Source organism: Mixophyes fleayi, chromosome 4 (genome assembly GCF_038048845.1).
Source record: "Mixophyes fleayi isolate aMixFle1 chromosome 4, aMixFle1.hap1, whole genome shotgun sequence".
Classification (NCBI taxonomy): Eukaryota; Metazoa; Chordata; class Amphibia; order Anura; family Limnodynastidae; genus Mixophyes; species Mixophyes fleayi.
Window position 1 is genome coordinate 301,659,884 of NC_134405.1, and position 25,193 is coordinate 301,685,076.

The 25,193-nt window shown below is 38.8% G+C and overlaps 3 protein-coding genes across 6 annotated transcripts in view; 2 read left to right on the forward strand and 1 right to left on the reverse strand.

Annotated features, from left to right (window-relative positions):
- TMCO6 (transmembrane and coiled-coil domains 6) overlaps positions 1-1,691 on the forward strand; it is a 44,410-nt gene extending 42,719 nt beyond the window's left edge. For all 4 annotated transcript variants that reach the window (XM_075209896.1, XM_075209897.1, XM_075209898.1 and 1 more), the window contains one exon: positions 1,527-1,691. In XM_075209896.1, coding sequence (XP_075065997.1) covers positions 1,527-1,565 — 39 coding nt within the window. In that variant the 3' untranslated portion in view covers positions 1,566-1,691. The remainder of the gene's footprint in view (positions 1-1,526) is intronic.
- On the reverse strand, positions 1,612-9,524 carry NDUFA2 (NADH:ubiquinone oxidoreductase subunit A2). Its single transcript, XM_075209901.1, has 3 exons — positions 9,373-9,524; positions 6,708-6,814; positions 1,612-1,917 (listed from the first exon to the last, which is right to left on the reverse strand). Exons 1-3 carry the CDS (start codon positions 9,474-9,476, stop codon positions 1,826-1,828), a joined length of 303 nt encoding a protein of 100 aa, XP_075066002.1. The 5' UTR covers positions 9,477-9,524; the 3' UTR covers positions 1,612-1,825.
- Positions 9,525-9,612: 88 nt separating this feature from the next.
- On the forward strand, positions 9,613-23,950 carry IK (IK cytokine). Its single transcript, XM_075209894.1, has 20 exons — positions 9,613-9,697; positions 11,921-11,984; positions 12,785-12,877; positions 12,993-13,052; positions 13,796-13,963; positions 14,243-14,357; positions 14,669-14,739; positions 15,486-15,532; positions 15,632-15,795; positions 16,068-16,176; positions 17,306-17,345; positions 17,857-18,112; positions 18,550-18,568; positions 19,749-19,824; positions 20,863-20,943; positions 21,745-21,802; positions 22,129-22,217; positions 22,388-22,496; positions 22,708-22,742; positions 23,363-23,950. The coding sequence occupies exons 1-20, from the start codon at positions 9,682-9,684 to the stop codon at positions 23,388-23,390; spliced, it is 1,698 nt and encodes a 565-aa protein (XP_075065995.1). The 5' UTR covers positions 9,613-9,681; the 3' UTR covers positions 23,391-23,950.
- Positions 23,951-25,193: the final 1,243 nt, after the last annotated feature.

Genomic DNA, 25,193 nt, shown 5'->3' on the forward strand with positions numbered 1-25,193 from the left:
CAAAACAGAGCTTATTATCTTTCCTCCTGCCACTCACCATCTGCCCTCAAATGTCCCTCACTGTCAGTGACACCATAATTTGCTTAGTTTCCTAAGCCCACTGCCTTGGTGTCACACTTGACTCCACCCTCTGCTTTATTCCTCACATCCAGACGCTCTCCCAGTCCTGTCGACTCCACCTTAAAAATATTGACAGAATATGCCCTTTTTTTTTTTTTTTTACTCAACATGCTACAAAAACTCTGAGCCATTCTCTCATCATCTCCCATCTTGACTATTGCAACCTCCTGCTATCTGGCAATCCTGACACCCATATATCCACACTTCAATCCACCCTAAACGCTGCTCAAGACAGATCTTCCTCTCTCACCGCTCCATGTCTACTGCACCACTTTGCAAATCCCTACACTGGATTCCTGTGTCTTCCAGAATCAAAATCAAATTACTCGCCCTTACCTACAAAGCCCACAACACTACCCCTGCATCCATCTCAATTCTCATATCAATATACTCTTCACCCACCCTTAGACCTAGCTCTGACCTGCTCCTTGTCTCGGTAATGACTTCTTCTGCGTTTCCTCCCCTACCAAGCTCAGACTTCCTACAGCCTTCAAATCTTTAGACGCTCTTTGAAAAAAACAATCTTTTTTTTTTTTTTAGAGGTGACCTTACCCCCGTTAGCACTATTCACACCAATGCACCCTCATAACTGTCCCAATCTCCACTTTGAACTACATTTGCTCCTCTTGTTTCAGCTGTGCCCTCTTTCACTTAGAATGTAAGCTCTAATGAGCAGGGTCCTTCATACCCTTTGTTTTCATGTCCGCATTTATTTTGTCTACCTTGTATGTCCCTGTTTTATGTATGTACTGTATGGCGCTGCAGAGCACTGTGGCGTCTCACAAATCTACGAGAATAATAATAGTTGTTTAAGACAGGAGTCATACAAGCGCCAGTCAAGTGAGTACATAGACTCCTAAGTTATATGATCAAAGGTAGTGTAGAAAGGAAGTATCCAGGATGGCACAATAAAAGACGCAGGAATATGGAGACATAGATCAGAGCGACATACATCTTGTGAAGACTTTTCAGGTTACTCAAAAAAATGCCCAGATACAGCCTCTTATGAGATCCTGTCTGGTTTTTTTATTTAAAAAAAAAAACCACAAGAGAACAAAACTTTTGTTGGCACTTGTTAATATAATAACAATGCCCTTTGTTTGTTGTAAAATTGTACTATTACCGCACCAGGGTTTGGTCCTGGGCATCACATGTGGGTATAGCACTTTTTATTAAAGGTTTTGCATAGTTTCTTGTTAAGTTTTGCTCATTGATTACATATGTATGCAATATAACACATATATAAGTGTGTTTCCACATTGCCAAATAAAAATATACAGTACCAGGGTAAGCAAAATGTAGTGTATTTTATTATTGTGTTATGCAATGATACACATTATATTTGTAATAGTCTTTCAATTAGAAATATTAAATGTTCACCAAGTCTACGTTTTTCTCATTTTTAGAGGAAAGAGGACAGCCGTGGACTTCCACCTATGGAATAAATAGCAGCGTAAACAGAAGGAGAATGATTGCAGACCGAACAAGACCTCAGTTCTCACATACTTTTATTTATATCAATTGAATAATAAGTGTTTATACTTTTCTAATAAAGTTAAATGATGTTCAAATGAAGACAGTTTTATTTCCATAATAGGATCAATAGAGCACAGTCCATAGCTTCTTCTGATGATTTCCTTTCCTGATTCAGGTTCACATCAAAACAAATACTTCTCACGTAAGTGTGATGATTAAACCAGAAGCTTCATGGCTTGCTGTTCACAACAGACTCAAGGGCTTTGGCTACTTGTTCAGCTTTTAGATTATTAAGGGGGAGGCACACTTCTTTTCCAAAATCTGCAAGGAGATATTCATGGTTTAGTTACAGGGAAAAAAAAACCAAAATATTCCTACTTTATAAATATTATCAATGGGACATTTTGTAGCAGTCACGTCATGTGCGATACTGTCGCAGCGAACCTTGGAGCGCTGTAGCCCCTATGTCAAGAGTACTGAATTTCATTATACCATGCAATATAAATACCTCTTCTCAAAAAATAAACATTTAAAGCCCAGAGAAGAATAACGATTGGTAAGAACTGCATTCCACATGCAGTGAAAAAAAGATTTTTTCCTGTGTGGTTGGTCAAAATTCCCAGGGACAGATATTTAAAACCTGGGATTGTCCCTGAAAATTATTACCAATTGGCAACTATTTATTTTTTTTAAATACAGTTTATTAATAACATCAAGTACGAAAAAGAGTTACAGAAATTTCTGAAAAGTACAACAGTAGCATAATATAAATAAGTCTAAATACAGGGCACACAACACTCGCCAACAATGCTTTTACAGTTTGAAGTCAGCTGTGCACTGGCCTGGTACCGTAATGATGTTAATGTTTAACATTTATAACGGGGCGTAGGTACATGGCAGAGTTGAAGAAAGGGTATAGTATAGGGTTGTGAGGATCGGAAAAAATTGGTAAGAGGTGTTGGAAAGAAAATTGTGATGAGAAGCCCATGGAGACCATACTTTATGAAAAGATACGGAGGAACCCCTCAGAATGCTGGTGATATGTTCCATCTGATAGGTATGCCAAACTCGACCACAGATCATTTCAAGCTTTGGAGGTATAGGATTTTTCCAGGAGGCAGCTATTTGGCAACTTGCCGCACTAATAATATGTCGGAAGAGTTTATGGGCGTGAAAGGGGAGATCTGGAATAGGTGAGGTAGCAGCACATGTTTGGGGGTCGGTGGGTAAAGGAATAGCAAGGATTGCTGAGGCTAAAGCTATGACAACAGTCCAGTATGGGTGTATTTTGGGACAGTCATAATCATCATCACCATTTATTTCTATAGCGCCACTGATTCCACAGCGCTGTACTGAGAACTCATGCACATCAGTCCCTGCTCCATTGGAGCTTATAGTCTAAATCCCCTAACATACAGACAGAGACTAGGGTCAACTTTGATAGCACCCAATTAACCTACCAGTATGTTTTTGGAGTGTGGGAGGAAACCCACGCAAACACGGGGAGAACATACAAACTCCACACAGATAAAGCCATGGTCGGGAATTGAACTCATGACCACAGTGTTGTGAGGCAGAAGTGCTAATCACTAAGTCACCGTGCTGCCCATAATATATGCACGAAGATTCCAGTGTGGTCACAATATCTCCAACAAACCGTGCTTGTCTGCGGGTGTATAGCGTGTAATTTGGATGGGACATAATACCATCTGTGGAGTAATTAATTGGCGGTTTCCTTAATGCGGACATTTATATAGCAGTGTGCTGTCCATTCGTAGATATCCGACCAGTCTTTGTGTGCTAATGACTCCCCCAGATCTGTTTCCCACTGTGTCTGGAAACAGTGATTAGGGGGGAGCAATGAATTATACAAAACAGAGATGAGACCTTTTGAGGATGGTCCAGAGAGACAGATTCTCAAACACAGTGGGTGACCTGGCTGATAACTGAATTTTGACCGTCTGGTGGAAATGTCTGATCTGCATGTATTGGTGGAACTGTCCCATTGTGAACCCACATTACTTTGCCAAGTCAGAGAACTCTGGAAATGACATGGTCCTACTGCTATGATTTAAAAGTAGCCAGGTGTGAAAGTGGGTTTGGATCAGAGGGGTATCAAAATTGAGTGGGAGGGAGGGAGATGCGCCATTCTATTACCTCGGGACCGAATTGAGAGAGAATGGGTAACCACTGGGTGAGGCCGAGCAGGGGCTGGGCATTGTGCGGCAGTAAGCCAGAGAATAGAGCAGATCGGTGATCTCTCCAGTAGGCCCGATTCTTTATCAACCCAGATCCTGGTTCCAGGTAGAGAATGCCATTTTACACATTGGGCTAATAACGCTGCATTGTTAATTGAGAAGATTGGGGATGCAGAGGCCACCTGACATGGGGGAGTGTTGGAGGATACGGGCAGAGATCCTAGGCCTCTAATTTGATCAGTATGTATTTATTTTTATATGATTACTTTGTCCTAACTAGACAGCTTGTGTTCTGTAAATGTGTAATCTGCATATCCTAACTGAAGAATGTGCTTTCAGGACAATTTTCCCAGGCAGAGTCATAAAAAGCTATAACCCTAGATACTCCCTTATCACACTATTAAAGCATGCCTGAGCAGTCTAATTATGGTCATACACGCTGTGATATCCATCAGGCAATGGGCTAGGAAACTACCAAAGTGCATGTGTTATAGGTGTGCCCTTTATACCACTTTCTTTGTAGTCTTTTTGGATTCTAAGTAATGCTGGGCACACATGAAGGAGTATCGGGCAATTGGCCTGGTGTCGTATTGGGTGGTCCCAAAGTGATCCATATGCCCAAACATAATCCAATAGAAATCGATTGGTTCATTATCTGGTCTGTTGGTAAATGTGGTCAGAAGATAAAATTTATAAGCCTGTGTGTGCCAGCATCTTCCCACTGCACTAACAGGTCTCAGTTATACAGACTCTGGGTTCTGAGGTCCAGTGCTCGCACCAAGATTAAGGCTCGCCCTTAAAGCTGCACCACCACATAATAAATATCTTATAGATGGAGCCCCAGAAGCTCCTACATATCAGGACTCCTCTTTGACTCTTAGGGGCCGATTCAATCTCCCTATGTAACACTGCGTTTAAAGTAAAAAAATAAACCTGCGTGAGTTACACAAAGAAGCTGTGGCTATTTTTGTGTACCGCTGTCAAAAAAATGCTATTCAATTGCAAAACATTAAATGCCACCCCTGAGCATTAATAATAGGTGAAAGTGAATTTGATGGGAGGGGAAAGTTTTTCAAGGCCATTTTATAGGTAGAAAAAAAAATAACTGACAAAAGGAAACTGAAACGTTCTATTACACTACAGTATACACCTTACTTATGCTATTGTCATTACACTACACAAATTTTCATTTTTATCTATACTAAATTACCACAAAAACACACTACAAACATACTTTAAAAGATTTAAACAGATTATCTTATCCAACAATGTTTTTATTGTGTTTTGCCTTTTTTTTTTTTTTTTGTTTCCCCAACACTAGAAAATGCTTGTCTTGTCTGCTCTTTTAAAAGGTTTTTTGATAAAAACATCCATTAATATGATTATGATAAATATTTTGTTGATTTCAATACTTTTCTTATGGTTTATTTTGTAACAGGGCCAGGAGAGGTAGAAAAAAGTGCTGATCCTTTCCGCGTTAACATATAATTGAATTGCTACCTTTAGCTTTTCCCTATATTTTAATAGAAGCCTCAAACCCACCACGATGTACTACTTTTGTAAAAGAAATAGGAGGCACAACATTTGAATTGAATTGAGGGTTACATTATCAAGATCCTAAATGACCACAAATAGCAGTAACCGCTAACACATATTAAAAAAATTAATTGAATCGGCCCTTTAAAGCCGCAGTCAGTCAGAACCATGCCCTATGTCCATGTAAAGTTGGTTTACAAAATTGATTTGCAAATTCTTTATTACAAATAGAGGCCTGGAAAAAACAGCTGCACGTAGCAGTCCCTGATTCTCTGCCTTGGGGTAATAGCTTAGTAAAGTATTTTAATAACATGGTAATGCAGCTTTAAAGCATTATTCCATATTTATCTTTAGTTGGAAGGCATCTGGCTGTGATATCACAGCACAATGTGCAATCATTTATGGCAATAAACTTAAGCACATAGTCCATTGCAAACAGACATCCAATAGTCACACTAAGCACTATGGGACTGATGCTGAACTGGATGTATATGAACCCAAAAAAAACAAAACACAACACTCTAAAGAAACACATAAAAATAGCACCTATTTCCACCCATATGCTTATAGTATATCTATATATGACAGCATTACAGCCTAGCAGACCGTTGAAGTATAAAGTACAGTTATTGGTAAGCTTGCGAGCAGGACCCCTCTAACCTCTCTGTATGTGTGACCCAGTATTGTTTTATTACTGTTTGTTCCCATCATGATGATGGCAGCCTCTACATCCGATGGACAATGCAGTCTTACCATTAATACCTTATGCAGTGTTTTTAAAGAATGACATGTTTTGTAAGAATTCTGTTCCTACAAGTAGAGCCTGGTTAGAGTACACACAGAAGGTAGCCATTTTGTGGGCTAAGCGAATATGAAAATGCAGCCTATCAATAGCTTGGGAACCAATTACATCACTAAAGCACTTTGTTAGACTGCATTAAAATATTGGAACAGTCCCAAAAAAGGCTCCCTATACCAACTGCCAAGCTGCAAACTGATATTGTCTCAGACAACAAAATGGCTTCCTCTTCTATGTGTAAGCGACAGTTGCACCTTAAAACATGACCTGTTTGGGCACACATGAGAACTGAAGAAGTTGAGAAACCAAACATTAGTCTACAGCTAATTTTACGTTTTGAGTTGACCGAACAAGCAGTAAGGCAACTGGGAATCTTATTAATACATACAACCAAGCAGAGAATCAGTTAAATGTATGAGATAATTAAATCTTTTAATTACAAATCTATAGTATTTGCCCTTTTACAGATACAACAAGAATGTTGGTTAAAGTGGGATGTCTGAAATAGCAGCCACTATAAACGGATAGCTTGTACTGCCACGCAGCTGAGAAATCACTATGGTTTTTCACATACTCACCATATCTCGCCCATAGTTTGGGTTGAACCTCTGAGCATTCTCTAATCAATATGGGGAATTCTGGATTTGCTTTTTTCAGTTCCACATAGTTCTGTTCAATAAAATCTCTGAAGAAAGAAAATAAAACAGTGTAGCTCACCCCCACCAAAAATCAGCCCTTTATAGACAGCATTTAACCCTGCGACTGAACATAAATATATATTAAAGTCACACTTCCCACTATACACCAAAACCACACACCCAACTAGTCCAGATCTTAAAAAATAAAAAAATAAAAATTACTGACCGACACATGTAACAGATGCACAGGTGGTATAATTATAATGTATCAGTCAGTAATGACTACACCTGTGCTCCAGCAAGGAGATATGGAAAACATGCACTGTTAGAGGCACCGGAGAACTTTGGGAAACACTGAACAGAATTACTTTATTTTAATCCACAGTAACCTTTTATCAAATATCAACCAGGTAAATTATCTATAACAGTTACACAACTGTTGTATGATAGACCCCCTTTAAAATGGAAATCTAGTTCAACATTGAAACAGTGATGCATTTAACACCACAGTCATTCTGCTGCCACATATTTCTCTTTGCTGTTAATGATTAGATTAGTTACATGTTGGTATAACTTTTAATTCTAATGAAATGCAGGTGATGGCTGAGCTGTAATAGTTTTTGCAGCTAACATTTTAATGCTCCTAATGGCTTGTTATTGGTCTAGACACCTATTCACCCCACTTAACATCCTGATCATCAGTGTGTACACAGATTTGGATAATGAAGGCAATGGGTGCACTTACCCTGGTTAAATTCACCCAAAATGATTCAGTAAGGTAATAAGTTTTAGAGCAACGTATTTAAATATTTTTATTATATAATCTGATTTAAATGGTCATGTGTAAGATATATTGACAATTAAATGGGAACTTTCGTATAACTATGTAGTAAGTGGTTGGTGAATAATAATCATCTATAGTACAGCATAAATGCCAACAGTCCCCAATTTTAAAGATTTGTCCATGGAAATGTACATTTGGTCAATCTTGACAGGACAATTCCTATTATTCAGCATACTGGATACAATTCTCATTAACAGTTATTAAAACCATGGTTTTATAAGATAATATTTATGGAATAAGTATTTTTAAAATAGAAATAAAAATTATTATAAATAATAATCATCAAGTTCAATTATCACTACAGGGGTTGTAGTGTACCAACACACAACTAGACAGTGCCATGCATGATTTGATTAGAGGCTCATACACAGATATACAAATAGTGTTTACTGATGTCTATGAAGAAAGTGTACAACCAAAAGTGCAGAGTAATACAGCAAGATGGGCTCTACCCTTGTCCATGCAGTATTCAGTCCGATTGCTTGCTCAGCTCCAGTATTGACATTTTCAGAACACCGCATTTGCCATACAAAATAAGCTGTTCTCACCAGGCAGTAAATGTAGCGCAGTTTGAATGTACAATGGGTGTTGGGAAAAGCAGTGAGCATGAGCCATACTTCCTCTGCAGGAAAACTGGAAATTATTTTAACCACTTTCCAACAGCCATCTCTCAAAATACATCCTATCAGGTGGCACCTGACAGGACTTGTGTTGGGATTGCTGTGATACTGCAATGATGTCATCTAGATTTTCTCCAGGAGTGGCTGACCATTTTAGAGCAGGAGTGGCAAGATGTGTGTGCTATACTTCTCATGTAATAATGTGTAATTGTCAAGCAGAATGTGTTACCCCAAACCAACAAAAAGATGTTCCCATCATCCAACTATGAGAACAGTCATCAAAAAACGTTTTTACTTGGTAAAGGCCAATTAAACAGGTGCCACTATTATAGTGGCACTATAACTCACTAATGCCACTTAACCACTTTTTCAAAATGCATGGCTTAAGTCGGTGAATAAATTATCATAAGGCAGTGGGAGATTTAAAACCAGCGGCTGGTTTCCTGGCTTTTTTCCAGGCTCCTGGCTGCATTTCTTGGGCTGTCTCTTCTTAGAGACAGCAACAATTTCAGCACTGCTGAAGAGTCACAGTTTTGAAACAGGTTTCACGTGGAAGAAGCCCAGCATTGGTGAATTACAGTGGGGCCCCTATAATTAACAAGTGTATTTGTTAATTATAGGCAGACGTATATTACAGACGTGTATTAACCAAATAATCCACATTATTATTTCTTAGTCAAATCAAAAAAGGGGGTAAAAAGGTACACCTTTAATCCCCTATTTTTGCTTGATTTCCCTGAGGGAATACTTATGGGGACAAATAAATTTGTATCAATTTGCTACCACGAGAAAAAAAAAAAAACATATGTCCAAAAAAAAAATTATATATAACACATTTGGTTAGACTAAGAAATAATAATAAAATTACTATTCCCATTTAAACTAACGTATCTCAAAAAGAGAAGATTGGACTGGTCATCAAAGGGTAATTCAAATACTGTCTACTATTTAGTACAGTAAGAGTGACATGTACTTATGTCAGGGGCGACCTTTGGCTGTTGAACTACAAGTCCCAGCATGCTTCCCAGCCTGAGCTATAGGATAGGTAGTGACATTGCCAGGAAGGTGACCCTGCAGCCAGACTGTTACGTGAACACCTCAGACACCCCACCCCCGCACTCCCCTCGGTCTCCGTCCTCACCTGACCCCCTGACTCCCCGCAGACCTCTGACACAGATGGATCCTGATCTCCCTCACATTCCTGCTCAGCTTTGCCCCGATGTTCCTCACTACGGCAGCCGCCATTATCTCCCTAGTAACGATAACCCGGTCACCCAATCAGCGCTTTAGAAGAGCGGTGATAGACAGCGGCTTAGCCAATAGAAGCCCTCCTGCCGCCATGTTGAGTGGGGCGGTTTGGGTGATTCCTCCTCCCAGTCAGAGGACAGGGGCGGGTTAATGTGCAGTTATCCACTTCCTGTTTCCGGTTGGTGTATGTGTGGCTGCGAAGATGCCTGAAAGAGACAGTGAGTATTAAATAATGATTAAAATGTGGATTATTTGGCTAATATACGTGTGTGTGATAATGAATAGCCTATGTGGGGGGCTTCAGGGTGCTACACAGCGCGGTTACTGTATGGTGGGCGCTGTGTTTACATCTGACTACATGGGGTCTTGTTATTCCTATAGAGTGTATGTAGCTGGAGAACCCTCTCAATGCATCACTTGTAAATAGTCTTCTATTTGCAAGTATGTTTTTTTGCACTAGTATTTTACAACCTGCCTGGCGGTCTAGGTTCTGTGGAACTACAAGTCCCAGCATGCGCTGCCAGTGCATATTGGGTCTTGTAGTTCCACAACAGTTGGAGAGCCACCGGTTGTCTGTCTCTGCAGTGCAACATGGTAAAAGTAGGGATATTACTTCAGCACAGACTTTCTTTTTCCATCTGTTACATTATTTCAAAACAAGCAGCATGTATTGTGTGTAGCAGTAGTTACCAGCAGTTCAAAAACATTACTATGGGTATAATTATTCTTGGTTGCTTTATATAGAGAGCATGGCATTCTTGTTGTAGTACAGCATATGGTAAACTTGAATGCTAGCGTTGAAACATTAAGTAGTCTGTGCTGAAATTTCCTAAAAGATTCAGTTAAAACTAAACCGCTGAAAAGTTAGTGTTTTTTTCAAGTATCTGAGGCAGCATGGTGGCTCAGTGGTTAGCACTTCTGCCTCACAGCACTGGGGTCATGAGTTCGATTCCCAACCATGGCCTTATCTGTGTGGAGTTTGTATGTTCTCCCTGTGTTTGCGTGGGTTTCCTCCGCGTGCTCCGGTTTCCTCCCACACTCCAAAAACATACTGGTAGGTTAATTGGCTGCTAACAAATTGACCTTAGTCTGTGTCTGTCTCTCTCTGTGTCTGTGAATGTTAGGGAATTTAGACTGTAGGCTCCAGTGGGGCAGGGACTGATGTGAGTGAGTTCTCTGTACATCGCTGCAGAATTAGTGGCGCTATATAAATAAGTGGTGATGATGATAAAGTATTTACCAGTCTGCAAAATTTCTTGCATGATGTTCCATACCAGGTTCAATATATATAATTGGGTACCTGTGTGGAAGTGCTGAACAATTACTTTTCATGATCATTTTTCCTGCTGCCATGGTGCTTCCTTAGACTCTATAGGGGGTATTCAATTGTTAGCGTTAACGCTAAAAAACGAGCGCTCAAAAAATATTACCGTTTATATGGTAATATTGCGCGCGAAAAGCGTTAATACGGTAGTTTACTCACGAAGTTTCAGCTCGCAGCTCAGGGAGCAGCGAGCTGAAATTCCGCGAGTAATTACCGTATTAACGCTAAGATTTTTTGAGCGCTCGTTTATCAGCGTTACCGCTAACAATTGAATACGCCCCTATGGATGGACTGAGTCATCTAGCACAGAGAGCTCGTCTTTGATTTTGTGTTATTTAACACTCAGCAATGTGGGTCAGCGCTGTGTCATTTATTGCCTAGCTATGACATGTAGGCCTCACAGAATTTTCCCATTTACCACATGCTTGGGAAAGTGCAGTTTAGTTGATGGTTACTTGAGGGACAGGTCCCACTTGCTGTGTGGATCTATGGTATGCCTTAGTCATGATGTCACTGCTACAGCAGCCCCCTGCAGTGGTAGATGTGAGTTTATGAGTTTATTTTGGCAACACAGGGCCGGGCAAATTCCAAGTGGAAAATACACAAACAAATTATTGCTGGCTCATAACTTTTATCAGTAATTTCTGTTGATGTCAATAGACATGGATGCAAATCTTTTCTGGTCCCTTTAAAGGTCTTACTTCCTACACATGTTGCAATATTGCAGCCAATATTGAGGAATTGGCATAATATAGCAATGTGTTATTCCCAAAACTAGCCTGATTGGATCATTATTGGCCCTATTGGTAAATGTGGTCAGAAGCTGACCGTAGTTTGTCCATGTCTATGGACATCTTCTGACTATGCTCACAGGTCACATTGTACACTGAAAGTGATGCTGGCCACACACATCGGATCGGCCGATCCAATGTGTGTGGCCACATTGGACTCTAATCCCGTTGCTCAGTTTTCATGCCTAGCAGAAGGATCGGCCTGTTTGTGGCCAGCTGACTTCTGAATGGTGCGTTATTTTATCCTCCCTTCTGGTAACATATTGCTGATATCATAACTGTCATCATCTTAATGAATGTAATTGTTCCTTGTCTTATAATTTTAGGTGAGTTGTTTTCCAATCCTCTGGCCCCAGATGGCCATGAGGTGGAAGATCTTCATTCATTCCAGTAAGTAACGTACACTGCATGTTTCCTGCAAATTTATTTCATGGCTTAAGTGTTAAATATCTATTACAGAGATTTTCAAAAGTGCAAAAGAAATCTCTGAGCATAATACAACAAATAGCCTAAAAATAAATATCTAGAAGAGAAAGAAGGTCCTTATTATACAGTAAAGAAATTAAGAGGTCACATAGCAAAGATAATCAAAAATAGATGGAGCATGCATTCTTATCCACCGGCATTGAAGTGGTGATACCTGTTTTCAGAACAATATCACCAATACCACAGGGATGAATATTGTAAGCAAGGTATTGAAAATGTTAGATACCAAAATCCCCAGCTCCTTACAGTTGGAGAGCCAGGATTACTTGGATGGAGAAGAGCTTGATGTTACGATTCTGTGGAATCGCCGCATGCCTCATATGCAGTAGCCCTTGCTGGTATATGGACAAAATGGTGTAACCAGCCTCTGAAGGAGTATCATTGTGAGTACATTTAGTGTAGCAGATGAATAATAATTGAACCAGGCTGAGCACAGAGGATTCCTAGCAAAGCAGCATTTCTCCCGGAGCACATCTATTCATATAAGCATCAATACTAGGTTATGGTGTGAAGTGCTTTTTATATTTTATGTAAATTGAAGTATAAATATATATATATATATATATATATATATATATATTTTTTCTAAACACCCATGTAAATAACCCTGTTAGTTAGACCCAGTGACAGTACCGGCCTATATGTGACCTGCATTACATTTATTCATTGTTAAATATTTATATATAATCTATGATTCTTTTTAGGTCAAAATTGACAAATGAAGACTTCCGTAAACTGCTTATGACCCCTCGTTCAACGCCTTCCTCTGCACCCCCTACAAAATCCCGTCACCATGAGTAAGTACAACTGAATTACATCCATGTTTTGAAGACCTCGTTTTCCATAACATAGTATGTTTGCCCCTATATTGTAGTGGATGCTCTGATAGGTATAATATGTTGTGCCTTATAGAATGCCACGCGAATATAACGAGGATGAAGATCCAGCTGCCCGCAGAAGGAAGAAAAAAAGGTAATATAAAAGCTACATTTGTACTTTTTGAATGTTGACTAAAATGGATACACTAAATATTATATGGCAGTCTTCACTAAGTTATTTACTACATATTTATATCTTGCGGTGTTTACTTTTTGCATCTAACTTTATCAGTCTAAGGGCTTGTATACAGCTGTGTTAATTTAACAGTTCAACAAACATTCTTAAGGCATATTAAATGCACTTTGGCGCTGACAGTCCAAAAAAGATAATGTAAGTGAACATACCTGTACACACACACACACAACTACTGTCAAATGTTCAGTGTGCTTTAACACATTTAACACTTAGTTCAATATAATTGCATTCTATGGGGCAGGGACTAATGTGAGTTCTCTGTACAGCGCTGCGGAATCAGTGGCGCTATATAGATAAATGGGGATGATGATATGGTAGCTCTCTTTCAGTACATAGTACGCTATATATTTTTCAGGGAGGCTTGAGAAATGCACATTAAACGCCGTTAAAAGAAATGGCAAAGTATAAAATTTTGTTTACACTTTTAACACCTATTTGTGCAAGCCCTTCCAATTGGAGTTTCTGGATTGAAGACACAGGCACGTTACTTTCTGCCACAAAAGAAGTGCTTTACCTATTATACCTTGACTTGGGAGCATGCTTTTAAAATCATATGTTACATACAGCTCTGTTTTAGTGGTAATTTCTCTGTAAAGTAGTTATCTACATTTCAGGCCTTAACGCTGTTTACATACCTACAGCTACTATGCTAAGCTGCGACAGCAAGAGATTGAGCGGGAGAGAGAACTGGCTGAGAAATACAGAGACAGAGCTAAAGAACGACGAGATGGAGTTAACAAGGACTACGAAGAAACGGAACTCATTAGCACAACAGCCAATTACCGAGCAGTAGGACCTACAGCTGAGGCGTAAGTTACTCATCAAATCTATCACAAACAAGTGATTTCTTGTCTATAAGTGTTTTTCATTTCTAATCTATCTTTTTACAACCCTGAAAGTGCAGCTCTTGACTGATACAAATTACATTTTTCACCATTTTCGGGGAGAATTCTTGGTCACAAGTGTATATGTTTGGTGCATGGAATTTCTTCATTAAAACCTTTTCATCACCTAAAATATTATGTATGTATAAGTTTTATATAGTTGCCCCTGGAAGTACATAGGGTTACAACTGTGTTCTCTTGCAGTGACAAATCGGCGGCAGAGAAAAGGCGACAGTTGATCCAGGAGTCCAAGTTCTTGGGTGGTGACATGGAGCACACTCACTTGGTGAAAGGTCTGGATTTTGCTCTTCTACAAAAGGTGAGAACATTTATCCTTGGTATGAATAGCTTTGCAGATTTTCATGTAAAAATGATGTACTAGAAAATAACTTTTACAGGCTAAGTTCATTTTCTTGTGTTTTGTTTTTATGGTGGTGGGGGAAAGTGTTACACCGTCTATTAAAATGCATCTAGCACTTACAGATACTATAGAGTCTCCTTGTTCACAGGTGTAAGTATTCTGTCTACAACTGGTCCCCATGATGTGCTACAAACACTATCCGTTTTGAATTGAAAGAAGTTTGTTGGGGTATTTTAATAAAAATTTACAGCTGTGTCTTTTGTTGTTAGGTCCGTGCTGAAATTGCCAGCAAGGAGAAGGAGGAAGAAGATATTATTGAAAAGCCTCAAAAAGAAACCAAGTGAGTGACCTTTAGATGTGTTCTTGCTGAATAAAAGAATTGTGGCTCATCCTTTACACTTTATAGAGATTTAATTATTCTATATTTGTTGTCCCTGCTTTTTGGATCTTGTTGGGTCCAAACTGTTGTAAGTAAAAGTTTGATTGAAAGTTATAACTCCAGAATAGGAACTTACATTGTGGATACAACCAAATGGGAAAACACTGGAATACAATTATGCCGAACATATCTAATGTTTGCGTTCCCTAGTTTTGTGGACTTTCCATATGTGCTTGATGGGTATACTAATAAGACAGCCTAAAAGTTTGGAATTTGATTTTAATGTTTACTACATAACCACAAATATTGATCACGACAATACTCCATTGTGTATGTAATTCAGAACCCAAACCTTTCATTTTATACTAGCTTCAGAATAGATCAAGATGGGTCAAAAGCATTTAATATGCCAGATTCCTCTATATTTCTTGCTATCATGTAAAGGCTTATTATTATTATTATTATTATTACTCAGTTCAGTTTCTTTCTACTCTGCCACTCTTCTCTGTGCTGTTGATAAACTGAGAAAGAACGGGGGAGCAGGAGGGTTATAGAGGAAAGGAGGAGTCTGTCTTTTCCCCTGTTTAATAACTCCACTATTAGGTCTATTGACCATAAAACCCAGGTCTAATTGAGAGACTCAAATTGCTCTGTAAAATTGATGCCCAAATCTGCTCTATCAGTTACATATTTATCTTCTACAATAGGAAAGATGAGGATCCAGAAAATAAGATTGAATTCAAGACTCGCCTTGGTAAGTTCATGAAGCACCATTTTATTTTCCCAGGTACTTAATAAATACTTCCATTAGAAATAAATATTGCACCAGCTAAGCAAAATACTCTATCAACAGGTCGCAATGTGTACCGTATGCTTTTTAAAGGCAAAGCATACGAACGCAATGAGCTTTTCCTACCAGGGCGCATGGCCTATGTGGTAGATTTAGATGATGAATACGCAGACACCGATATTCCAACCACGCTCATTCGAAGCAAAGCTGACTGTCCAACCATGGAGGTAAGTCATTTCAGTGTTACAGCTACAGTGGTGAATAGTTCTCAATCATTTTGTGTATTAAGACAATATTAACTCTCAGGTAGGTGCATTGGGGCACATAGAACAATGGGGTATTTAAGTAGCTCAATGATATGGTCAAGAGTTGGAGAACTCTGCAATAGGGACAATATGGCAGCATGTCTGTGATTTAGCAATAGGTTTTTATAGCATCAGAGTAACAACTGTAATGTGAACCATTTTGCTTCAGATTCAAACGGCTGTTTATTTTTCAGGCTCAAACAACACTGACAACTAATGACATAGTCATCAGCAAGCTGACTCAAATCTTGTCTTACCTGAGACAAGGAACTCGTAACAAGAAGCTGAAAAAGAAAGACAAAGGTAGTTATAGATGAATTTATCACAAACTGCATAGCTCTATTTCATCAGTTTACTGCAACACAAACTTTGTGGACATTTATGGTGCACACGTCGCTGTAAAAAGTGCTGCAACTAATCAGAGTTTTGCGTTAATTTTCTAAAATGTACTAAAAATGACTTGAATCTGGTTGCTATGGTTACAGAACTTTGTTATCCCAGTTACCTGTGCAACAGCTTTCATCAATGTCCCTCATGGACGGAGTTCCGTTTGGTGCTAGGTTCCTCAATGCGTCTCTTGAACAGTCCGGGGAGACACCGCAGCGGAGTTTGTTTTCTAAAATCTCTGCGCACTTTCCCTCGCGTCCCATAGACATGTGAGGAGAAAATGAATGGAGATTCTGTACCGTATTACCCGACAATATGCACAGCCCGACATCACCAGCAAATGAATTCCCCTCCCCCCTCCCACCCCATTGAGTTCAACAGAGCACCAATTCTCTTTATAACCTCAATGTTTGGAAACTTCCTTACATATATTCTTGTTTGTTCTAGCAATTTGAATATGAGGTTCTAGCAATGTGTTGATTTAAATTATTGCAACTGCTGAATATGAATATTTCACTGTATGATGTCTTTAAACTGTTCATGTGCACAGTAAGAACGGAGAGAGTACTTGTCATGGGGACATTCCGGATGGATTAGAAATGGTGATTGTTTGTGACGTCAGTGCTGTGCTCCTCTAGCTCTGTTTTATGTCTACCTACAACGTGTGCTCAGAGTGAGATCAGTTTCCTCCTAACTTGATGGAAAAGGAGTATTAGCTGGAGATTTAGCAGATTATCAGGATACCTCCCTGGTGTCTCTTGACAGTTTTGTGCCTGGATGGGCCAACCATCAAAACCCATATTTTAATGTTTTGTATTATCTAGTGATTACCATAATTTTCCCAATATGTTACAGTATACTGTTTAAAAATAGATGCCAACCCTTTGCAGTTCTTCAGTGTGTGATGGGATAATAGTATCAAGAATCATGTAGTGTGGACGATATACAGCGCTAGGGCTATTAATGTTGCCATTATGGAGCTTTTAATAGTATGTGAATAATATATTTATGCTGTCCTGCATTCATTCCCTTTATTTCTCTGTAGGAAAATTGGATGAAAAGAAACCTCCAGAGGCTGATCTGAAGTAAGATCATTTATATGATTTAGCATTTATTTCTGTAGCGTTGCCCTTTGATCAGATAATGTTCCTTTACAGGCATGCACGCCATGAACAAGAGTCTGTGATATAGAACAAGAAAATGGGACTGTGCTCCTTTGATTTGCTTTAAAGAATCATTAAATCAATGCATGAATTATAAGGGTTACTAGTATTTCCAAATAAAAATGAAAAGTTACAGAAATTGAGCAATCTTTAATATAAGTCATTTACTTGAGGGAAATGCTGTTTTCTATGCATGCCAATCTATCTGTCTAACACAGCAGAGCCCCATTCAGAGTCTAAATTGTGAAATGACTGGATAATGGCATAGATGCTAATCCAGCATTCCGCTAAATATCAAGGATTGATTTGAAACTTTAAATTCTGTTATAAAGAAGGGATGTTGTAAGTATAATTTTAGAGTCAATGCAATTTTAGCCCCATGCAGATTGAGTTTTGGAATGTGTTTTAATTGTTGTTTCTTTTTCCTCTGAAGTATCTTTGATGATATTGGAGACTATGTTCCAACCGCAGCCAAAGCGCCTCGTGAGAAAGAGCGAGAGAAGCACAGAGAGAGGGAGCGGGATAGAGAACGAGACCGTCCACGGGAGAGAGAGAGAGACAGGGAACATGACCGTGAGAGAGAGAGGGACAGAGAGCGAGCACGGGAAAGAGAGAGAGACAGAGAGCGAGAAAGAGATGAAGAAAAGAGGAGGCAGAGCTATTTTGAGAAACCAAAGGCTGATGATGAGGTGAGGACTGTAATATAGATCTGGTCCTATACTTTGTATTGAAGCTGTTTTCTCTGATCTTTAGTCAGCTGAATAATCATAATGGATCCAGAGTATTTTTCTCTAAGCCAGATTTTCTTATGCCAACCTTTTACACACTCCTTACTGGCAAATTCCCCCAAGCCTCTCCTCCTTGTACTTATATAAAGGTGTGCACTAATGCCATAGGTTTTTGGATGAAAGATATACAAGTCTGCAAATAATAAAGCAATTCTGGCACCTTTTTACCGATTTGATGTTACATCTATTGATGTATAATAAATGAAAGCATTAATTCATGACTAAATGTAATTGTAAAGAATGAAACACAAGAATATTTGAATTTCTGATTAGTACATGTGTGTTATCTAATTCATCATTGGCATTTTACAAACGTCTATCTTTTGTTTTTCTTTCAGCCTATTAATATCGACCAAGGTAAGTGACTATTTAGAAAGTACATTTAGATGAGCTAAATACAACTGATAAAGAGTAGGATTGATGTTAAAATGATGGTCAACTCATTCTTGTGAGGCAATCACAGTGCTGGCAGGGACAATTACAGTAAGAATGCTGGGCATTCTGCGATGGATGGAATTATGGTTGTGTAATAGAATAGTCAGTAGGCCAATATATCAGCAACTTACTTGTTACTTATTTGTCCAGGTAGACTTGTCATTTTGCACATTGATAGGTGTCACACACTGCAGTGTGAACTGAAAGGAACCATGACAGGCAATCCAATCAGTAGTAACAGCTACATTGTCTGAAGCTTTAATGAAATCCTGCCATACACACATTAAATATGATAAAAACAGGATCCTCTATAAGAACTTTACCCATCATAATGCCTATAATATATAGTAGCTTTTAATATGTAGGTAAAGCAGGAAACCTTGAGCTTGATCACAACCTCCCCCTCTAACCATGCGGCAGTTCTATAGTTACATTTCTATAGCTTTAGTTACACTATGGAGTGGGTGAGGTTAGTGCAGTGTGATCTGGCTTGCCATCACTCAAGGAAGTACTATTTCACTGCATGGGTCCAATTTTTTTGTGCTCTATCTGTATTACAGTATACCCACATGCTTGGTAAGTAGGGTGTATATGTGTCACATAAAGAAGTAATGCACAAATAAATGCCACTCTATTGTGGACACATTATTATTGCTTATTATATAGCACCAATCATTACGCAGCTCTTTACAGAGAATATATATAATCATTCACATCAGTCCCTGTCCCTTTGGAGCTTACAGACTAAATTTATACACACATTTTAGGGTCCATGTTTTTTGAGTGTGGGAGGAAACCAAAGCACCCGGAGGAAACCTATGTGAATATATAAACTCCACACAGATAGAGCCCTGTTTGGAGTTGACCCCATGACCCCAGTGCTGTGTGGCAGCAACGTTGACCACTGTCCCACCGTGCTTGGTTTATGTATACAATGTTCCAGAATATATACCAGGTCACAATTGTTGTAAAGTAAAAAAATGATCTATAGTAATTCTTTGACAATTCTTGTTTCATGTCACAAGCTGTCCACTTGGTACATTATTTCTTGCTGATTTTGAGCCAATACTATTTCTTATTTGTGTATGTTTTATTTTACTAGGACCAGGATCCACCAAGGACCTTCTTAAGTCCATCAATGATAACTTCATTGGAACTCCTGGATGGGAGGCGCTAGAATATCCTTTTCATGTTTTGTATAAAATTTTTGCATTTTTACTATTTTGTTACTTTAAATAATTTCCTTAATTCTATAGTTATGTCTTCACAATTAGCACGACCCCAAAAACACACATTTGTCTCATTCCCCAAAAATATTTGTGTACAAGGGATGTATAAAAAGTCTATGGTCTGGTACTTAAAGCCCCATATTTTTTGTTTTGTTTACTCCTATAGGAGTCACTTTTAAATTCAGTTCAACATGAATGTATTAGTACTGCCTTACATGGGATGTCTTGTTCAAGCTCTCTATGCATCTACATGGGGTCGGCCTTCCTGAATGTGAGTTCCTGAGGGATATCCGCATTTAGCTTTGAATGCTGCATGCAGTAATCAGGGAATGAAAGGCCTGGCTCCTTGCTCTGTCCCTTATCCTCAGGGAGAATCCAGCGATAACAATACAGTGATTGACAAACTGCAGCCAGTATCTTTAAGTTGACGTTAATGAATGCACCATAAGGCATGACATTTATAAATAGTAATGTGTGGGAATGGATTAGTTTTCTGTATTGAGTAAATTGTTAACAATGTCAATTATGAATTCATATGAAAATAATAAAAAGAAATCAGAAAAAAGTAACTTCATAAGAAATTTACTAGTAAAATTCAAAATCGTATGTAAACGTTTCAGGACGTATTCATATATACAGATATTTGAAATAGTCTATATTCCACAGGTCACATATCCATATATTTGTGACGTCTGGTTCTGTGGACCAGCCCATTATAAACTTTGATATAAAGGACTAATCAAGGACATAACATAAAGCTATGTTCACACATCAATTGTTCCACTCCATTATGAAAAAGCCAAACAACTTCAATTGCAGCATCCTCACTGTGTGCTTACTAATCTTGTTACATGTTTCTGGATTAATGTTAGGTCTGCTTGTACTGTAGGCTTGAAGGCATGTATAGCATTCATTAATTATTACTGCTTTGATCTATAAAATAGTATAAGGCCATATATTACTATATGTTCTTTAACTACTGCAAACAATGAAGAAACATGAAGATAAAAAGCAGCTGGGGGATTTCTTTGGCATGTGGAACAGCTATGCCGAATGTTACCCTGCAACGTAAGTATTACGCCATCCCTCACAGGAGAAACCTCTCTGCCCCAGTTGCTCTTTGTATTATTGGAAACAGCATTGTGTTCTTTAGACATCAGCAACGTGTGCTTCTTCCAGACATGGGGAATTGTTTTTTGTTTTATTTGTTTTTTAAGCTAAGAATTACAGTTGGGACCCACCACCTGTATATAATTCAGGCGGTGGGTCCCAACATTGTCGCTTTAAAAGCGCCGTTTTCACTGGGTCCATGAGCAGTGACGTCCTTTCTGAGTGTACACATTTGGTAAAGTCGCGCTATCAATGTGGAGTTAATTAAAGCAGCCGGAAATCCATCATGCGTGTTACATAAGTTGCTTTTTTTATATTGTCGTTTTTACAAAATTCATTGATGTTTTGTCACTGTAATTTCTGTCGTCATTGTCAGGGCCGAAATTTAACACCACACCCCTCAGCACTGACATGCAGCAGACGTAATCTACTTTCCAGCAAATGTCAAACCACAGTACTGCTGCAATGCCTCTCAGCTGGGATAAGCCAAGTAGTCATTACTGAATCTCCTGTATATGATCACACTGCAGAGCTCATTATCTAACATTACATTTAAGTGCTAAATATGCACTGGATGAAAGTAACCAATCATATATTATCTTTCCCGTGTCTGGTGGAACAAAGTGTCTGGTTGGTTGCTGTGGTTCAGGGTGAATTTGGCACCATATACATATGAATGTTACACATACATACAATTGACGGTGTGTGCCCATCATGCATTGATTAGCAGCTAACCTGCTCCAAATCCTGTCTCTTCAGCATGGATGACATGGCAGTCGACAGTGACGAAGAAGTGGATTACAGTAAAATGGACCAGGTATGTTTGAGTTGATTTGTTGTAAGATATACTGTTACATGGCTACACATGAGTAGATGGCATGACTGTCTGAAGCTGCAGGTCTAACGGCAGGGTGGGCAGAGGTTAATGTCCAGTTCAGGAAATTTGGAGTGATGCAGACATCAGGTGATTAATCCCCAGAACAAAGTGTTTATCTTCAGGAAATTGTTATTTCACTAGAAATGAGCGGAATATTTGCAGTAATTAAATTTCATTGCAGGAAAATGCATTATGTATTTAGTTTTAAGCTCCTGCATTTCACATAGTAACACGCTAAACAGTATATTGGTATATCGTTTGTGCAGGGTAATAAGAAGGGTCCTTTGGGACGATGGGACTTTGATACGCAGGAGGAATACAGCGAGTACATGAACAACAAAGAAGCCCTGCCCAAGTGAGTAGTTGTCTCTTATTGCTTTTGTCAACACTGTTCTAAATTGTGTATGCGTTATACCCGCTTTTATTATATAATTATGTGATCCTAAATTAGCACACTAATACAAATTACTGATTGAGGTGGTTCCCAAACCATATGTTCAATATCCTGCATCTTCCTTCACTTAGGGCTGCATTCCAGTACGGCATTAAAATGTCTGAGGGGCGTAAAACAAGACGCTTCAAGGAGACCAATGAAAAAGCAGAACTGGACAGGCAGTGGAAGAAGATCAGCGCGGTAAGATTCAGTCCTCTTCCTAAACACTTCTTATTCTATTCCTGCACAACTGCAAAGGTCATCCCTAAATCCTGCTTCCATTATCTTATCATACACATTGGAAACACTGTTATTTTATGTAAATATATTTAAATATGCTCTCTAACATTGTTCATAACTCGTCGTTTTTTTTCTTTAAACCTAACTACAGTCAAATCTTTTTTTCCACTAGATCATTGAAAAACGAAAAAAGCTGGAGGCTGATGGGTAACTAACATTTTTTAATTTTATCTTTTAGATTTAACACTTTCCTATAATTACTGCCAAACTACTTTGCTTCACCCCCTTCTCTGCCAAATCTATTTCTAATTTAATGTTGAACAGAATATATACAAACACAGCACATAAACATAGACACGTGCATCTGGCACTATTAGTTGACTGTATTTTAAAGTAAAATTTACATTTGCTGCTTATATTCTATTGGCCCGAAGCAGCAGTCGCCTCTAACATTCAGAACTAATTGCTGCTTGCTTGACATCCAACTTTTTTTGGGGGAAGGAGGTGGTTGTAGTCATGAGAGATGTCTGAATGGCTCTTGCAGCCTCCCATACTTTAGGCCTCAGTGAGATGATTGGATATTAGTCAATTGATATGTTGTATTCCTTGGAGGCAGCCGGGCAGCTAAACTGTGTAGGCAATGAGTATAGTTTAAGATGGGTCTCTAGATATCTTTTGTTTACATACAGTATATTCGTGCTGTGCACATAGCATAACTCATGTGCTAATCACAAATGCTGTCTCAGTTTGTATTATAATGTTTTACCGCTGTATAACTACTTGTAGATTTGCGTTTGTTACATCTTAACTTTTTTTTTTCTTTACAGGGTTGAAGTGAAAAGACCTAAATACTGATATTCTATATGTAACAAGACATTTTTATTTCAAATGTGGCTTTTTGTTCTTTTGTCTATGATCTGTAGGAAATGGCACCGGTCTCTTATACTCCGTAGAGGCAGCCGTTTTGTAGACTGAACCAGTGTCCATAAGAATGCAGCCTGGTGACATCAGTAGTGAACTGATGACATCACTGGCACCATTACTAGAATTATGACTCTGTCACTTTACTAGGAACTAGTTACACGAAGGACTAAATATTGTGTTATCCAACAAAATGGCTGCCTCCACGTTCATAAGGGACATACTCTTTAAATGTACAGTGTATCATTTTATAGATATGTTGCCTTTTATAGATGTTGTAAATTACATTAATTGATACATGCTAAGAAAATCCAGTATTTGGCTCCGTACATTGCAGAAATATTATTCTCCTGATTTATCACAAATAACATCTTGTTTTTTTGGTTTTTTTTTTCCCTGAATTACACAAGGGGTGCTGAAAATGAGAACTATTTGTTATTGAGCTTATTAGCAATCTGTGTTGTGTAACAGAACCTATTAAATATTTAACATCCTTTTGTGTCTTGCGGTTTCTTTATATCTTTGGTTTTAAAACGTTTTTGTGAAGTTCGTTATACTGTAAACTGCTGCTATAAGTAGGAAAAATGTGTATGTGGGGGGCTTCATTGGAAGGGACCCTGTCCCTCCAATTTAGTCATGTCCAAAACTGATCTTCTCCTTTTATGTCTTCCTACTATTCTATGATGATTATTATTTATTTATAAGGCGCCACAAGGTTTCCGCAGCCCCAAACACAGTACAAACAATGGACAGTACAGGGAATAACAGTACAGAACAATAAACGAGTAATACCAGTACCAAGACTTCAGAGGCTCTAGGCAAAGCAAATATATTGAGGTTGGAGCAGAAGAGTAGGGAGAAGAGCCCTGCTCAAAGGAGCTTACATCCTAAAGGGAGGGGAAACAGGCGGCCGGCACAAAGGGAGTCAGAGGAGGGGAGCAAGCGCAGGAGGAGACAGGAGATTAGAGCGAGCATGGAGAGAGGGTTAAGTGGAAGGCTGGTATGCTTTAAGGAAGAGATGAGTTTTGAGTGCCCGTTTGAAGGAGCACAAGTTAGGGGATAAACGTTTGGAACGTGGGAGGTCTTTTCATGATGCATTATTGTGCCTTCGTGTATGTGTCTTGATGAGGTAAACTGTACAAGCAAATACATACAAGCACTTGTGATACATATCACAAGTGCTTTGTATGTGTGATGACCCTCCCTCTCTGACATCATACAAGAGATAGTAGGTAGTTTAAGAGAATGGTGTCTCACTGAAGCACGAGCCATGCTTTCAGGGGGAGAATATATATATATATATATATATATATATACACACACAGTCCATAAATATCGGGACATCGACACAATTCTCATATTTTGGGCTCTATGCACCAGCACAATGGATTTGAAATGAAACAAACAAGATGTGCTTTAACTGCAGACTTTCAGCTTTAATTTGAGGGAATTTATATCCAAATCAGGTGAACAGTGTAGGAATTACAGCGGGTTCTATATGTGCCTCCCACCTTTTAAGGGAACAAAAGTAATGGGACAAACTAAACAATCCTACATCAAACTTTCACTTTTTAATACTTTGTTGAAATTCCTTTGCAGTCAATTACAGCCTGAAGTCTGGAACGCATAGACATCACCAGACGCTGGGTTTCATCCCTGGTGATGCTCTGCCAGGCCTCTACTGCAAATGTCTTCAGTTCCTGCTTGTTTTTGGGGCATTTTCCCTTCAGTTTTGTC

Bases quoted from the DNA above. Each gene is read 5' to 3' on its own strand.
- NDUFA2 (XM_075209901.1), bottom strand. From the start codon at position 9,476: ATGGCGGCTGCCGTAGTGAGGAACATCGGGGCAAAGCTGAGCAGGAAT. The intron at 6,815-9,372 runs GTGAGGACGGAG...TTCTTTCTTCAG, and splicing joins GCGGGGAGTCAGGGGGTCAG to AGATTTTATTGAACAGAACT. The intron at 1,918-6,707 runs GTGAGTATGTGA...ATCTCCTTGCAG, and splicing joins CAAACTATGGGCGAGATATG to ATTTTGGAAAAGAAGTGTGC.
- IK (XM_075209894.1), top strand. The intron at 15,796-16,067 runs GTAAGTCATTTC...TTTATTTTTCAG, and splicing joins CTGACTGTCCAACCATGGAG to GCTCAAACAACACTGACAAC. The intron at 22,218-22,387 runs GTGAGTAGTTGT...TCCTTCACTTAG, and splicing joins AACAAAGAAGCCCTGCCCAA to GGCTGCATTCCAGTACGGCA.